General features: G+C 48.2%; 1 protein-coding gene across 1 annotated transcript in view; it reads left to right on the top strand.

Annotated features, from left to right (window-relative positions):
• The first annotated feature begins 206 nt into the window (after positions 1-206).
• Positions 207-16,129, top strand: part of SLC7A8 (solute carrier family 7 member 8) — a 139,203-nt gene continuing 123,280 nt past the window's right edge. The window contains exons 1-3 of the mRNA XM_078644976.1: positions 207-692; positions 2,445-2,606; positions 4,307-4,511. Of these exons, the coding sequence (XP_078501102.1) occupies positions 2,447-2,606; positions 4,307-4,511 (365 nt within the window). The 5' untranslated portion in view covers positions 207-692; positions 2,445-2,446. The remainder of the gene's footprint in view (positions 693-2,444; positions 2,607-4,306; positions 4,512-16,129) is intronic.

The raw sequence follows: 16,129 nt of genomic DNA, 5'->3' as shown, positions 1-16,129 counted from the left end.
TATGCATCCATAGGGGCATTTCCCGATGTTATGGTACCTATATCTTTTTCTGAATGCCGCGTGAACATATCCAGAGGTTCCTGGTCCTGAACTGTGTAGATATCCATAGGAGCCTGATCTGTTTGTATCGTGCCTGCGCCGTGTTCTCATCGGAGGATGTGTATAGCGGCGTTGTGTTGTACTGTGTCTTTATCGTATTCTTTGGTGTATCTCTGTCTGGATCTCGTCGCGAGCGGCTCAATCCTGACCTGTCCCGATAAGAGGAAGAGGATGGAAAGCTGTCGGTGCAGCCGGAGGAAGATATCCTGCTGAACATGGCAGAAATGATGTCAACGTAGGAGGAGGGGGGGACCAGGCCTGGGGGGGAAGGCGGGGCCGGGTGGAGCCTGGTGAGCAAATAAAACCCTGCAGCCTCGGACAGAGTGAACCAGCGCTCCGTGATAAACACGGTTCGGGAACACTGGGGAGTCTCGGCCGTAAACAAGGCGGGGGGAGGCGAGCGCAGGCTGGACGCCTCGGAGGGGGCTCAGGCCCGGCCCCGGAGCGCAGGAGCGGCCCTCCGTGGAGACCAAGGACCCGGCTGAATGGCCTTTGAGATGGGACCCAGAGCGACCTGATACACCCTAGAGCCCCAGGACACGGAGCGGCTGTCAGCGCAGGTGCCTGGAGCGCAAGAGGACCCCGGTGCGCAGGTACGGCGGCGCCATCTGCGGGCGGCTCCATCAGGCAGACGGGGGCTGAGGGAAGAGGGTGGGCGACAAGTGCCGGCTGCGCGCCTCTAGAAAGGACTGCATTAATTTCACGGGAACGGGCTGTTTTACCTGGTGCTGAATAAAATGTTCGTGCCCGAGCTATAGCCACCGCCACACACGGGGTATATGGGCTGCGTGTGCCCCTGTGTTGGCACCCGCTGTCCTGTCCACGCAGTGTATGTATCAGGCATGAACTTTGTGGCCAGGTACCACCGATATGAGCAGGCTGCTCGCGCTACGGTCTACTCTTGCCTCGACCGGGGGTGTCCCGGAGGCCTGGCCCGCGCCCTTGCGTGGTTCGAGCTGGCAGGGTACGCCGGCTGCGGCGGTGGCGTGGGCATTAGGGCCCGGTAATCCAGGTGACGCTGCCAAGGAGCAGTGCCAGCACTGACAGGTGTTAGTCATGAGACCGATGGACGCGGCGTCTGTCCCCAGGGCTGCCAGGCAGCGTGTTGTAGGGTCTGCATAGCCCACTGTGTGAATGAACGAGTAGCCTCATTGCGCAACCTGCCTTTCTTGCGGTATAAACAGGGTGGCTTCCTTTCCTCTGGAGGCGATGGGACACAGTACCCACGGTGATTTCTCCATGGGGAAGTGGTCTGAGGTTTCTGTTTCCGAGGGTCTCTCTCAGGTGAAGTCCCCAAGATATATATATTTTCTGAGTCCGAGTTGAGGACTAAATTAACCCCATCTTTGTTATTTCTCAAGACCATCTGTTATTTCTGGCTCTGGGTGTAAGTGACGCCTCCGCCTCGTGACCGATCCTGCGATACCCTCTAGTACTCTACAGTTCCAGTGTGGAGCCTCTCGGGCCCCTGTCTCCCACAATCCCCTCTAGTACAGTCCCAGTGTGGGGTCGGGGCCCGGGTCTCTGGAGTCCCCTGCCTCCCACACCCAATCTACCGCAGCCTAGCAGTTGGTATTTGGTTGGTTTTCGTGGCCTGGTTCTAACCGGACGGGGGCGCAGAGGTGATAAGTTACCCCAGCTGCACCCCCCCTGCTCCCCCCCCCCACCCATGGTGTCTTTATTGTGCCTGACCCGATGGGTAGGGCGGAATCTCGGAAGTGACGTTGCCTCCCTTGACACCTTTGTTCTGGGTCCCACCAGTACCGCCCCGCCACCGCTCTGGTTCTGATGGCGGGGTTACAGTAACACCCCCCTCCTCCTTCCCGCACTCTCTGATTTTGACCCAGAGGGTCGTTAAAGCAACCGTGCACCACCTGCCCTATCCTAACCTCTGTGTTGCCAAGATTAGCACCCCCCCTCCCCTGACCCCCCTCCCTCCCCGCGAGGTTCGTCTCTGGACCCTGATTCCGACCCGAGCCTGTGCTAAAGCGAGATTACCGCATTCTTTCTCCTCACCTCGGAGATCCCTTGTGGGGATGCTTCTGTGAAGGTGTCTTGTCACCTGCTGCTTGAAATCTTTGTTGGTTCTGACCTGGAGGTTTGTTGTGGTGATGGTGACTCCTACTTTTCAGCCTAACAATCGGTTTTGGGTCTGACCTTTTGGCCTTTTGAGTGTGTTGATATGACCTTCAGTAGAGTGTTGTTAGCTATTAAAACAAAACTAAAAAAACAGGACTGGCTTTATGTGACTCGGGACAGACATTGTTTGCCGGCTGTTTTTAAACTGGGTTTTAGAGACATGTTCTTAAATGCCCCTGCCACCATCTTGTTTTCTTTCCCCACAGCCATGGAGGAGGGCGCCAGGCTCCGAAGCAGCGCGGACAAGAACACAGGGAATGGGTCGAGCGCCGACACAGCCTCGGCCTCGGGTTCGAGCACCGGAGACGGGGGCGGTGTGGCCCTGAAGAAGGAGATTGGTCTGGTCAGTGCCTGTGGCATCATTGTTGGTGAGTTGGGCAGAGTCTTTTGGGGGTTCATAAATTGGGGGAACAAGGAGGAAAGAACTGACTGACCCCAAAAGTACTGGGTCCATTTCTTCAGATCCTAAAAACAATTTGACCTCACAGCAGCCGAGCTTCTATGACTGCTGCAAATATGTTATGTCCAGACCCTTGAGGTAGCATCAGAGGCTCCGTATTAGTGGCCAGTGGTTGCGAGACAGCAGCCAATGCTCTGCAACAACGTCAATAGCTCTATGAATGCATTTAATATTTTGTGGAATGTTCCCCAGCGTTAGCCAGAGTTCTGCAACTGGTCATGGCAAACACCCTACAACTGTAGGCAGTCCTTGCAGTGGACACAGTGCTCTGCGAGCTAAGTCCTGCTAGGCCTCCTAATTCCGAACAAGACCTTTGTGTCTGTATCTTCTCCTGTGCCATGACTACCCGTGTGTACTTCTGTCCAAAGGAGGCCATCACCCCCTGGCTCACTATCGCCATCTCTGCACCTCACGCCAGCCTGCGTGGCCCATGTGCCACCAGTGCTGAGGGTTCTTCCTCTGACGCGGTCTCACTTCTCCTTAAGAGAATAGTGCTGATCAGGCGAGGACTTAAAAACTGGTTTAGTCAGTAGTTTGGGTACATAAAGTGCTTTTCAAGAAAAAAAACCTTACAGGAAGTGAAAGCTCAGCGCACGTGCCTGAACCGCCATGGTTGGCAGATTTTAAATAAGCCTGCACCACAGCTCACTTAGAAAGCCCTGCTGTCCCTTGAGTAGAGTGTTTACAGGTTGAGGTCGGCCGCAGTAGATCTATTCCCCCGGACACCTTTGAGTTTAGATCTGACAGGGTAATTAATACTCTGGACAGAGCTATTCAGAGGGTTATATGTATTTTGCAGGTTCAGATCTTTGACAGCTAAGCTAATATTCAGGTTATACAAATCATACAGGTTCAACCTTCAGACAGCAGAGCTACTTCTTGGGTTAAGCATTGTGGGCCTAAGTCACAAATCCACTTTGTAGTACGTTTTGTAGTACTACAGTAGCACTTACTACATAGTGCTATTCTTTACACTTTTGTAGAAAGTACCTGCATCCATTATTTTCTATCAGTGGGAGTTGCAGTACACGTGGTTGGCCATGTGTGGTGCTGGACCTACTGCAAAAGTGTAAGTTTGTTACAAACGTGTAAGTTGCTACAAAAGTGCAGTTGGTGAATACCGAAAATTAGTAAACTTACTCAAAAGTGTAAGTTACCTTTTTGAATCAGGCCTAGTATGTTGTATATGTCCCATGAAAACCTGTAATTAGTTCAGCCTTCAAAACCTTTATTACCTAACGACCCACAACAATGTGTGATAGTTCATAGTGAATATTTCTGTCTAATAATTGATAGTATGATACCCCGAACCCCCATGTCTTAAAATATATTTTTGGGGTTTCTAAGTGCTTTTCTTCATGCACAAAAGCAACAAATATCAAATGCGGCAATACATTGCATTTATATAATTTATGATTAGGTCTAGTTTTATCCTTCTCACATAGTTCATATTGCAGACTTAGCTCTGATTTTACAACAACTCTATAGTCAGAGACTTGAACATTAAACAGCAGCTCAATCCCCCTGGAGATCAAGTTTTTCTTTCAGGAGGCGGAGATTTTCTCCCCATTAACTTGTTGCTTGCACACCCTTGTCTTCTACCCACAGGTAACATCATCGGCTCTGGTATCTTCGTGTCTCCGAAGGGTGTGCTAGAGAATGCTGGGTCGGTGGGGCTGGCCCTCATCGTTTGGATTGTGACCGGCGTGATCACCGCAGTGGGGGCACTATGCTACGCTGAGCTTGGGGTCACCATTCCCAAGTCTGGAGGTGACTATTCCTATGTAAAGGACATCTTCGGAGGACTGGCAGGGTAAGTGTGGCTGCTTTTTATCATTGCCTAGCATACTTAGTTTTTGGTTTTTGCCCTTTGGAAGCTCTCGCCTCCTCACAGCATGTGTTGGAACTGGAACCTATTGTTTAATGTGATGAGACCTGCAAGCACATGGAAGGGCGCTTTCTCAGATCCATTGCCTCGCTGGATGCAATTACTCCCAAACCCTCAGGAAATAGACACCCTCAGATCCAGACCTTGTGAAGTGCGGGCACCTCCTAGTGTGTGCAGCCCCTACTCTCAAATCATTGATTCCTCCTTCCTAGAAGTCTATTCCATGAGATCCAACCCAGTTCATGGAGTGGCATTGACCCCCGTCCTTAGAGTTGTGCCCCATTCTAATTCATTTTGGGGAAGAGAAGATCTCTCCAACACACTGTGTTCTAGTCATCATCATCTTCATCAATCAACTTTAGTTCGGTCGTTTAGACCATAAAGTGCACATGCAAAGAACAACATACAAACAGATTTTAGAACCCAACCAATGCAATCGGAACCAGATGGATGAGTACATGAGTTGGCATACAGTACAGTAAATCTTGACACATTGTCTACCAAATAACAATTAATAAATACAATACAATAAGCTAACACAAAGCAATTAAAATTATCCAATAAGGACACAATCTAAAAATCCATCAAAAAATAAGAGGGCTTCAGTGCCGGGCTAGAATTACCACAGCAGGGGCCCTAACTAAATAAACCGAGTGGCCCACAATGCTGGCTGGTATCTACGTTTTTTACATACTAGGAGCTAATCAAGAAAATTACACAAGGGACCCAAAACAGTTGCATGTGAATAGCTTAAAACCATATGAATGAAATATCTAAAAAGTATTGATCTGCATACAATGTCATACTTTAGACAAATGCCTTCTTATTGCCCACATGTGACCCAAGAATTTGGCAATGGCACAAATGATCGTCTGGGTGGGTATCTGCTCTTAGAATACGTAGGGCCTCAACATGGCAACGCGTGCCCTGCAGCTTACAGATTGGTTTCAACCATTTCCATCTTGGAATACAGTACTTGGGGCAAAAAAAATACATGGGCAATGATTTCAATAGCAGAAATGCACCTGGGACAATGGGGAGAAGGAGTGGATACCTGCCCCTCAGGAGCTAGTAAATGAGTTTAATCAAAGTGATCCAAAGTCAAACTGCATATAGAGTTTCCTGTCCAAAGGAATGGTGATAAAATCCAACAATTTTAAAATTCATAAAATCCAAAGTTAGACGTCCCCATGAGGAGCTAGTAGCTGAACCCTGGCTACCCAATCCCAATACTGTTTTTTAAGTACATTCACAACCGGTGACCATCTACTTAATGTTAATTTCTGCCGGGAGGTATGCTTCTCTGTGACTCTTATTTTTTATGTTGCTCTGTTTCGAAATTTTTGCTACAATACCGGTTTTCTTTTTTACTGAGATCATGGAACCTTTGCCTTTGATATTTCAGTGATTACTGACGGGCTGAAGACAGTCGTAACGCAAAATAAGCCCTCTTTGCCTGTAAGCCCTCTTTGCCTGTACTAAATTTTAGGGCGCTACCGTCAGGTGGGGAGGAGAGATTGGAGAAGTTGGCAAGTAATCTTTTGTGCTAAAAAACCTCTGGATCTTCACCACAGATGTGTAGACTTTGCTCCGGCTAAATGCTGATCTGTGGACCGTTGCTCCTGTTGGACTTTAACTTTTCTCAATTGCTATAATTGACGTCAAAGGTGAACATATTGCGATTTGGCACAAAGGCAGATCATAATGGAATTTGGTTGCAAGATCAATGCTTATGCTGACATACACATATTGCCTCCTTTACACATATTTGAGGTGTATGAGGATTTTAAGGATGAGACTTTGCTGTTTGCCCAACAAAGGTCTAACATCCATCTGTGATCCAAAAATTGTTGGGATTCCTGTAGAACTCTTTCCACTTAAGAGCAAGAGGGCCTGCTGCAATTATTTCTCAACTGATGGTATAATTTCCTACTTAGGGCTCATCAAAAGGCTGCTGAAGGATTCAACTTTAATGAAAGGAGCCTGTACTCAAGTGTTCACCCACATGCCTTGGAACCTCCTTTGTCTTGTTCTATTGCAGAATGTGCTAGAGCCCACTGTAAATGTCTACTTTGCTTCCTCCTCTGTGCAGTGCAAGTATAGTGATCCATGTAACATCGAATCCTTCCCTTGTTCGAGGACATCCGTGCTCTGGGTCAGCTAGGTGCAGGTAGGCGAGCCCTGCCTCTACAACCTTCCAAGCTCCATATCTTCACACAGAAAGCAAGAGCTTGGACCACTAATGACACTTGATCTAACATATATGATTGTTGGCTTTGAGAACTGCTGTGCATGTTGCCAGATTTAATAGAGTACTTTGCAACAGGATTGGAAATTGTTTTTGAGTTTTGGTTCTTTCAACACGTGCATAGCTCTGAACTTGAGACAGGCCTTTTTTAGTTTTCACATTAGTATCCAGAGGAGGCCAACATGAGGAAGACAACATTATGTTTAACCCCTGTAGTTAGACCGTCTGCAGCGTGCACAACCACTGTCCTGGAGCAGGAGGTATATTCAAGCTTCCATGGGCCACATCCCCTAGCCGCACATTCACATTCATTGAGTGAGTTACACGTTTTCCTGTTGTCATACTTATGACGATGCTGCATAATGATGTGGTCTCCTACTACGGTAATCAGTTTCACATACCACCATCTTTGGTTATTGCCTGTCCAGCAGGTCTAACAGAGACTCCTCTGTGTTGCTGAAATCCTGGACAACATTTCTTTTGTACCACCTTCGTATGGGCTTTCTATTCACAGATTAATATAGCCCCTTAATGTACGACTGGCTTATCCACTGGCAGCTTGGCCAAGAGCAATGTTTAAACCCTGTAGGAGGCAGTGGGCAATAAAAGATCGCCTTTTGATCAGCTCAATAGATACAATTGAAACTTCCAAAATAACAAAAATGTAGTATTAAATACCAGTAAAGGACTGAAAGCAAGAGTATTCCGGGAAATAAAAATTTATAGTTAGGGATATGAAGGGAAGTAGACTGCTAGTGCCAGTACTTATTGGAACATTAGATTTAGTTGTTTTCTGGCAAACAAATCTTGAGAGGAACCTTATGCTGTGGAGTAATGTTTAATGCCTTAGATTTGTTCAGTGGACCTTGTCATGATGCTGGAGTGTGGTGAATTTTGCTTGGTAGAAAATGTTCGCACAATTCTCCTATTAGCTTGGCAATTGCCTCTGATCCTGTCTTTTAACAGCATTGAACTTCCCTGGATTAGGGGCTGGTGCATGCTGGCGGATGGATATGCACCATTACTGACCTGTCTCTACACTGACTATATTCCATGGTGTTTTTTTGACTTTCTGATGCCTCGCCACCCGCCCAACACTGACACAAATCCAAGCCGTTCTCTGCTTCAGGACTTAGCATGCTGACTTATGGGCACGGTGTTGACCCTGCCACCAGAGTAAGTTGGTTTACCAAGACAACAAATTCTGAGTCGAAGTTGGCATCTACGCTTCTTGTTTAGTACTTGAGGCAGCTAGTATTAAGGCTTCAAGAGGCTTGAGAAAAGATTTTCTAGGATTGGCTAATGACTTGGTCTTCTGCAGTGTTATCTCCCTTGTGACACAGTAAGCACCATCCATGCTGAATTCTATGAATAGACTGGGCCCAGGGCTTTGGCGAAACCACAGGCAGCTTAAAATTGTCCAGTTAATCAGGTGTGAAAACACCTTGGTCTTCCTTGGAATCCTTTAGGCTTTGCAAGATCATTCTTGAAGAGGTGAAGCACTCAAGCAGATTCAAATTCAGTTCAACCAGTTTAGCACCGAAATAGGAGTTGTCCAGGTTTGGCCTTTAGGGAACCTAGTGGGGATGTTTAGTTATGTTATGTTATGTTAACATTTTATTTATATAGCGCACGGCTACTCAACAAGAGTGTTCCCGCGCTTTAAAGAACACCTCAGCAGATAAAAAACATAACAGTCAACAAGCAGAAAAAGAAAAAGTAAAGCAGAAAAGAAACCGCCTACAAATTAAAAAGCTAAGTTTTCAGGCTTTTCCTGAACAGGAGCAAGCTAGGAATGCTGCGTAAAGCAAAGGGCAGGGAGTTCCACAGCTGGGGGGCCTTAAAGCTGAAAGAACGACCCCCGATACGCGCCTTCCTCACACGATAGATAAGCTAAATGTCCAGGTAGGAGTCATTCACAAAAACCACTTTATATTTATCAGTGTCACATGAGTGATCACACAAATCAATAGAGTGACCCGAGGGTTTATATCAAAAATATATTCACTTTATTTTTGATTATGCAATTTAGATTTATTCTATGCACGGAAAAAGTATCAAAAACTGGCAACAGACAGACTAACATAACATGTAAACTAAATGCTAGTCTACATACACCTACAGCAAAAAGTGTGGCTACGTACTCTAAACCACAACAAAGTAAATAATTACACATAGAAATTCACAAATCAATTTGCACAGTGAATTATACAGTGTATTGCATGTCAGGTGTTAAGCGTCGACGTTTCGGTCCATGCTGGTCAAGTAGATCCGTCGGACCATCTTCAGGACAAAAACGTTGCACAGCAATGTGAGAAATAAAACGCCACTCAGGTCGTTATGTCAAAATGTCGCCACGTAATTTAATCAGCAGCTATGCGCCGGCTCTTCGAAGTCCGTGCTCGTTCACCGGTAACTACTCGGGACGAGGCACCACGGCCATACACAGAGATTCCGACCGCAAAGAGCGAGCCGGACGGTAAAAGGCCAGTCTGTGCTGCAGATATTTAGCTCCGGAGCCAGAAAGTGCCTTATGCACCAGCGTGAGCGTTTTAAACATTATCCGCTTTCGGATAGGGAGCCAGTGAAGTGACTGAAGCACCCCAGATGTTCTAGCCCGCCTATGAAGGCCGTATATGGCGCGAGCCGCAGAGTTCTGCGCCACTTGCAGCCTTTGGATCAAATACTCCGGAAGTCCTAAGTACAGAGCATTCGCATAGTCCAGTCTAGATCCTATAAGAGCTTGGACAATGATCTTCCTATGCTCCTCTGTAAGCAGGGGTAGGAACTTCCGGAGCATCTTGAGGATTCCAAAACAGGTGCCCGTCAGACCAAGAATGTGCGGTCTGAACGAGAGGTCAGTGTCGACCTTTACACCCAGATTTTCGGCAACCACAGATGGCTGGGCGGGGGGGCACATATCGGCCGGCCACCAGTCACGCCAATCCGGTTCCGAAGCACACCCAAATAACAGGACCTCGGATTTACTAGAATTGGCCTTTAGACCATTCTGTTGAAACCAGTCAAAGACCCTCCTCAAACATCCCCGGATGCTCTCCCCGTCAAATGGGTGATCTTTCCCGCAGGTGAAGAGAAGCTGCGTGTCGTCCGCATAGGACACGATCCGGGCCCCCGAAGTCTCCACGAGTGCCGCCAGAGGGGTCATAAAGATGTTAAAAAGGGTCGGGCTCAACACCGAGCCCTGTGGGACCCCGACTCCCAGTGGCGGCATCTCAGCGGAGCTCGAGGAGGCCCAGACCGTTTGTCGACGGCCCTCCAAAAATGATGTAAACCATTTGAGCACCGTCCCCCTCAGACCGATGTCGTAAAGTCTGGTGAGTAAAGCCTCGTGGGGAACGGTGTCGAAGGCCGCCGACAAGTCCAACATGACCAACACGGCCTTCCCCCCTGCATCCAGGGTCTCGCGGATGATCTCTGACACCTCAAGAAGTGCCGTCTCTGTACTCAGGTTGGGCCGAAAGCCGGATTGTGAGGGGTGCAGCAGGTCATTAGACTCGAGGAAACCCGAGAGCACGCCATGAACGTGCTTCTCCGTAAGCTTCGCAAGGGCCGGCAGAAGAGAGATAGGCCGGTAATTGGCCAGAACCCCGGGATCCAATCCTGGCTTTTTGAGGAGGGGGATCACCATCGCCCTTTTCCAGGACAGAGGGAGCCGACCCTCTCTCAAAGATGAATTCAGAAGAGGATTCACCAAGGGGTTCATTAACGGCGCCATCCTGGCCAGAAATTTGGCCGGGCAGGGATCGAGTGGCGACCCGGACTTGAGCGTGGCCAGAAGTGCAAGAGAGGCATCTGGGGAGACCGACGGAAACTCAGCCAGAAGTGCCTCTGGCGTAGCCGATGGAGCACGTCCCCCCCCCCGGTGCCACCAGCCCCAGCTCATGTGTGGGACCCGACAGCGCGGGGACGAGACCCAAAGGAATGGTGATATCAAACAATTTATTTGAATTTGTGTCCCCCACAATGTCCAGATGAAAATTAAAATCGCCCGCCAGCAGACAATGCTGCGTAGACAGGGCCAGTCTGGATAGGACCTCCTGGAGGTCCTCACAGAAAGAGCCCACCGGCCCAGGGGACCTATACACCAGCAGGCCCTTCAGGGCTTGATGGGGGGACAGCCTGATGACAAAGGCAAGGGACTCAGAACCCGCTATCGTCTCCATGGGGAGAATAGAACACGGGACGCTTTTCTTAACCACCACCGCCACTCCGCCACCCCTTCCCTTGGCTCTATCCTGTCGGAAGATGTTATAATCCGGAGGGATAGCCGCCAGGATGTCCGGGTTGGACGACTCCCCCAGCCAAGTTTCGGTCAGTAGTAGGCAAAGAGGTTTCTCCCTGACCAAAAGATCGTACACGTCAAGGGCATGCCTACCTAGTGAACGCGTGTTCAACAATAAACACAAATGGTTCAGCCGACCCACGCCTGACCGTTGGACGGGGGAGGGACCAAAAACAGGAGACCAGCCACAGGCAGGGCAGCAATGCTTACCCCTATACCGACCAGGAAACACAGATCGGCACGCGCAGGAAATGGGTTGCAAGGAGCGAAGAATCGTAGAAGAATAGCGAATCATGCTGCTCGTCAGGCCAGAGTTCCGCACCGCACCGCCGCCTCCGGGACGCTGACGGGCGCAGACGGGCAGGACTCTGGCAAGACTCAGGCACAGCGAGAGGCACGCCCGCTGCGCGCTACCGCTGCGCGTAAAATGTGAGCTTTAAATAGGTCTCCCCCAGGGCGTGAGGAGCGCTAGACCGCTCCCTCCTGAAGTTTCTCGGCGTCCAGACCACACCAAGATGGTGCCCGTGCTCAGCCCACCACCCGGGAACCGGACCCGCGAAAACGCGGTGCAAATTCCTTTAGCGTGCAGGTAAGAGGCCCTAAATAGAGCGATTAATATCAGGGGAAAATATAAACCAACTAGAAAAATAAAATAGTATAAAGGGCAGTTTTTAAAAACAGCGCGTTAAGCGCTAGATATTAAGCAGGCAGAGCGTTATGTAGGCTAAGCGTCTTCAACAACAGGGGCTTACCGACGAATGCTCGCCTTAAATAGGTCTCCCCCAGGGCGTGAGGAGCGCTAGACCGCTCCCTCCTTAGCCTTTATGGAACCTGGCCAGGATTCATATGAGCTGGACAAAGCTAGATAGAGGGGGACACAATAATAATTCACAAAAGATGCCACCAGATTTCCCATCCCTAAATACCTTTTTGGCTTTTGGAAGCTACTGCAAATAAAATTAAAGCCTGTAATGGACCCACTCCGAAGCACATCTTTGATCTCCCAGAATACCACGGATTCCCACCTTCCCAGGGAGATAATTTGTGGCCGATACAGGGCGGGCGTGGGCACCAGGGATTGCTTTCTGATAGAACCCCTTTTGTTTGTTATTAAGGAGGGTAGATGACTGCGCGTGGGAGAACCAAAATGTGCCTTCACTGTTCAAGTGGTGGCTGCATCTCCACATTCCACTATCATAATGGCTAGCCAGTAAATATACATTTACTTAGCTGGATCATTTGGTTTTTCAGGCAATCCAGACATATGGTGACCCGGCTAAAACACTACTGTTAAGTTCCAATCATAATAAAATTCATAAATGAATGCTAAAGTAAAAGACACATTTGAGGTACAGTATTCCAGTTGCAAACATTGGATTGCGGAATTTTCAAATGTCATTTTGCAAAGCTAGTCCTTCGTTTGTGTTTCCATGAAATACTGATGCATCAGCGGCAAAGCATATTGCTTGAGGGTGCAAAAATAATTCCTAGGTTCCAGACATCTTGGATCTTAACTATAGGGGTGGGCCGATCACCTCCATTTTGTTTTTCAGGGGCCTTAACTTTTACTTTACCCAGACATTTTAAATGCAATTTCTCTCTTATCCTGCTCTGGAACTACCAGGCATTTATCAGACCTAACTGAAGACTGCTCTGGAAGGCTAGAAGTCGGGTGATATGCCATACAGCACTTTTCAGTCCCTCCTGCACTCTGTGTTTCCTATACCAAAGAGTGCGACATTAAACTCAAATAAGCTGAGGTGATAGGCATACCCTGATCCATATGGCCATCTAGTCATCAACAACACCTGCCAGGTACTACTGGTAATGTCCAAACAGTGTTGTGCACTGAAGGGTGTCTAACAGCACGCCTGCTTTAAGTAGCACCCCGTTGAGGTTTCTGAAATTCACACAGGAATGCTACAAGCCGATCAATTTAAGGGTGATCTTTAGGGGAATGTTATTGGATTCATAGATCAATATCTTCCTCGTTGCTGCTTGCATATAGGGCCTGGCTGTTTTAGGTAACCTGCAGATGGGTGTCTCTGAAGACCTCAGAGTCCATTTTTCTCCCTGGCTGTCTGGAGAAGGTTGCATGGGATGTTTCTAGGACCCTGCAGAATACGTGCTTCTGAGACTTAAGGATATCTGTCCAGAGTTCTGACTTTGTAATAATTGTGCACTGATCCAAGGCGACGCCAGCAATTCTATCTTCTTGTTAAAGTAGAGCGTCATCACAATTGTGTGGCATCGGTGCCAGGTTGCAGAACGGCTGGTGTTGTCAGCCATAAGGTGAACTTGTGAGACACTGTAAGGTCCAAACCACGTCACTTGCACGTTGTCATTGAATATTGTGACCAATAAGACCACCTGCCCCACCTCATAGACACTCTAATCACATTGCTTCTGCCGGGTTCTAGCTGCCTTCAATTGCCTAGATTGAGACACGGAAGTATCCAACTTTTTCCATAAGTACACGCCCCGGTGTGCAGTGGGAGCTCATCCAACCATGATCAGTGTTCCAAGGGATTTATAGTAATTCGGTTATTAGGTGTGTTTACTAGGATATGCTAAAATCGCCATGGGAGGACTGCATCACGCAATTAAGAGGGTGGAAGCCTGAAATGCATGCCCAAACAGTTTGAGATATTTGTTTGCAGGTTGGAAAAGTTTAACAGACTACACCTATCCATGGTGGCACAGGATTCCAGCTTGCAGCAGGGTGTGTTCAAAGTCGGGACTGGGCTAGAAAAACGGTGTTTTGACTTCTGAGTCACGGCAGAGCACACCATGTTCTGTTGCTAGCTGCAAGGAGAAGTATCTTAATTTCCATTCTCCAATTTACACACATTTTCTTTGTATATGTGCAGGATACCAGCGAAAATGATTTCATGTATACAAATGGCATTGGTGTATCATAGAGCCCAGGACCAGTGTATGTGCTAGGCAAACACGGGTCCACCTCCTCTGTATCAAACCACTAACATGCAGGGCATTTAGAGTGCACGTATGAATGAGAATTCAATAGCTCATTTCTAGAGCAAACATGAACTGACGCCAACAGTAGCAGAGACCAGTGTGGGGAGACCCATAGTCACCCAAATACACGCAAGTCAGAGAGGACGATTTCACATCGTTCAGCAGTGCGCACATGTATAATGCAGTCCAATCCAGGGGTCAGCAGTGATTATTTTAGGCTTGTGTCTCTCCATGTGGTTTTGATAGCGTCCTGGTGCGCTCTGGATTATCCTGAGGTGTCCTGGTCCGTAACCCCTGGATTGTCAAATCAGAAACTAGGCCATCGCTGACCGATGGGGAGAGCAAAACAATCTTAAACCTTCCTTGCAGGAGCTTGATAGCTCAGTCACTCATGGGGTGTGTGCCCAGAATGCAGATGTGCAAGGGACGAAGCTACATCCAAACAAACACTATAAGCTCCTTTGTGAGTAACGAGACCAAGACAAAAGAAGAAAGCAAGAGCAGTAGCCAGTGGGGGTGGTACAGAGGTGGATGAAGACTAGGACTTTGTTTCTCCTAAATGCAGCTTTAGCATACGTTGTCCTCACCTGGGTGGTTGTAGCCGCCAATGCATCAGCATTCTCCATCCCAGCCGCAGGCCTTGCTCAGATGCAACTGTGCTGCTGTGGGGCAGATGGTGGGCAAAAGCAAGTTGTGAGAGACTGTATCTAATAGTGGGTAGGTATCTTATTTTGGAGTGTATTTCTTTTTTTTCAGCTTGCATTACTGTGGCCTAGGCAATTTGCCTCACTCTCTAAGTTGGAAACCGGAAGTTGGGGAGGTGGGGGCAGTGTTTTACCTCACCACTCTGAAGATGTCTGTGCCCCTGTACTCCTACTGCTGTGCCATTTTCAAAGCTAAGGGTACATTTCACTCGTCTCCCAGTGGACACCGCCACCCACTGGGAGCCAGCATTACTTCTGCCAGAGAACGGAGCCTTTCCACTTTCTCTGTGCCATGCAAGGCCAGGGTAGTGCTTCTTCACCTTGCTGCCTTGCTGTGCCCTGCATTCCACAGGTTGTTGCTGAAAGAGTCAGCACAAGCCAACACTACCTTTATACAGCTGTTACCATGCCACCTTTCCCAGATATCATTGATACATTTAGGGTGGCTCTCATACTTTTTCCAAACAACTGCTCGAATATGGAGAACTACATGCTGTCTTGGGGTAGCTTCCTGTGAGTAAAATGAAAAATGTCTGGGAAAATGTCTTTCTGTCCCATTTCAGGCAGGAAAATGCATTCAGAGCCTTGTTGAATGCTTTTATCCAGAGACAACATGTGTAGGAAAAAACGTGTGAAAATGGAATGCAGTGTGAGTATCATACTGGGTTAACACACACCTTAAAGGCACTACACAACTCAGACCCAGCATACCTCAACAAGCTCTTCTGCTTTCACAACCCCTCCAGGTACCTCCACTCAGCCAGACTCCTGCTCACACACATCTCACATATATGGAAAGCGAGATCCAGCAGTCACGCCTTCTCCTACATAGCTCCTAAAACATGAAACCTGCCTCTACACATCCAAGCCGCCTCATTGCTTTCTGAATTCCCCAAGAAGCTGAAGACCTGTGTCTTTGAGCAGCCACTCTAGGCCATAGGCACATCATTATTCATACTAGCTCTATGCCAGGGTGATAGTGCACTCTACAAATTAATATAACATAACATACCCTTTAAGTTGCTGCCTCTCAGCAAAGCCAGGAGTAGTCCACAGCTACTTCAATAAATAGCTGGCAATGCAGACAACAAACGGAATTGGCCTACTGCTCAATGCATTCTTAGTAAGGGACTAACCAATTTTCCCCTCCAGGATTGTATCCAACAGAGGCAGCAAACCTATGCACACATTTGTGAAGGTGAGAACTGTGTTGCCCAGTGCAGTCTGCAGAATCCTGACAGCACAGTTTCTCTGGTAAAATACTTTCCAAAAGACTTCATCCAGCTGAGATGCCAAACCGAGGGGAAGG

The sequence above is a fragment of the Lissotriton helveticus genome, chromosome 5_1 (genome assembly GCF_964261635.1).
Source record: "Lissotriton helveticus chromosome 5_1, aLisHel1.1, whole genome shotgun sequence".
Taxonomy (NCBI): Eukaryota; Metazoa; Chordata; class Amphibia; order Caudata; family Salamandridae; genus Lissotriton; species Lissotriton helveticus.
Note: the sequence above shows the minus strand (reverse complement) of the source record. Positions and strands in the feature narration are given on the sequence as shown.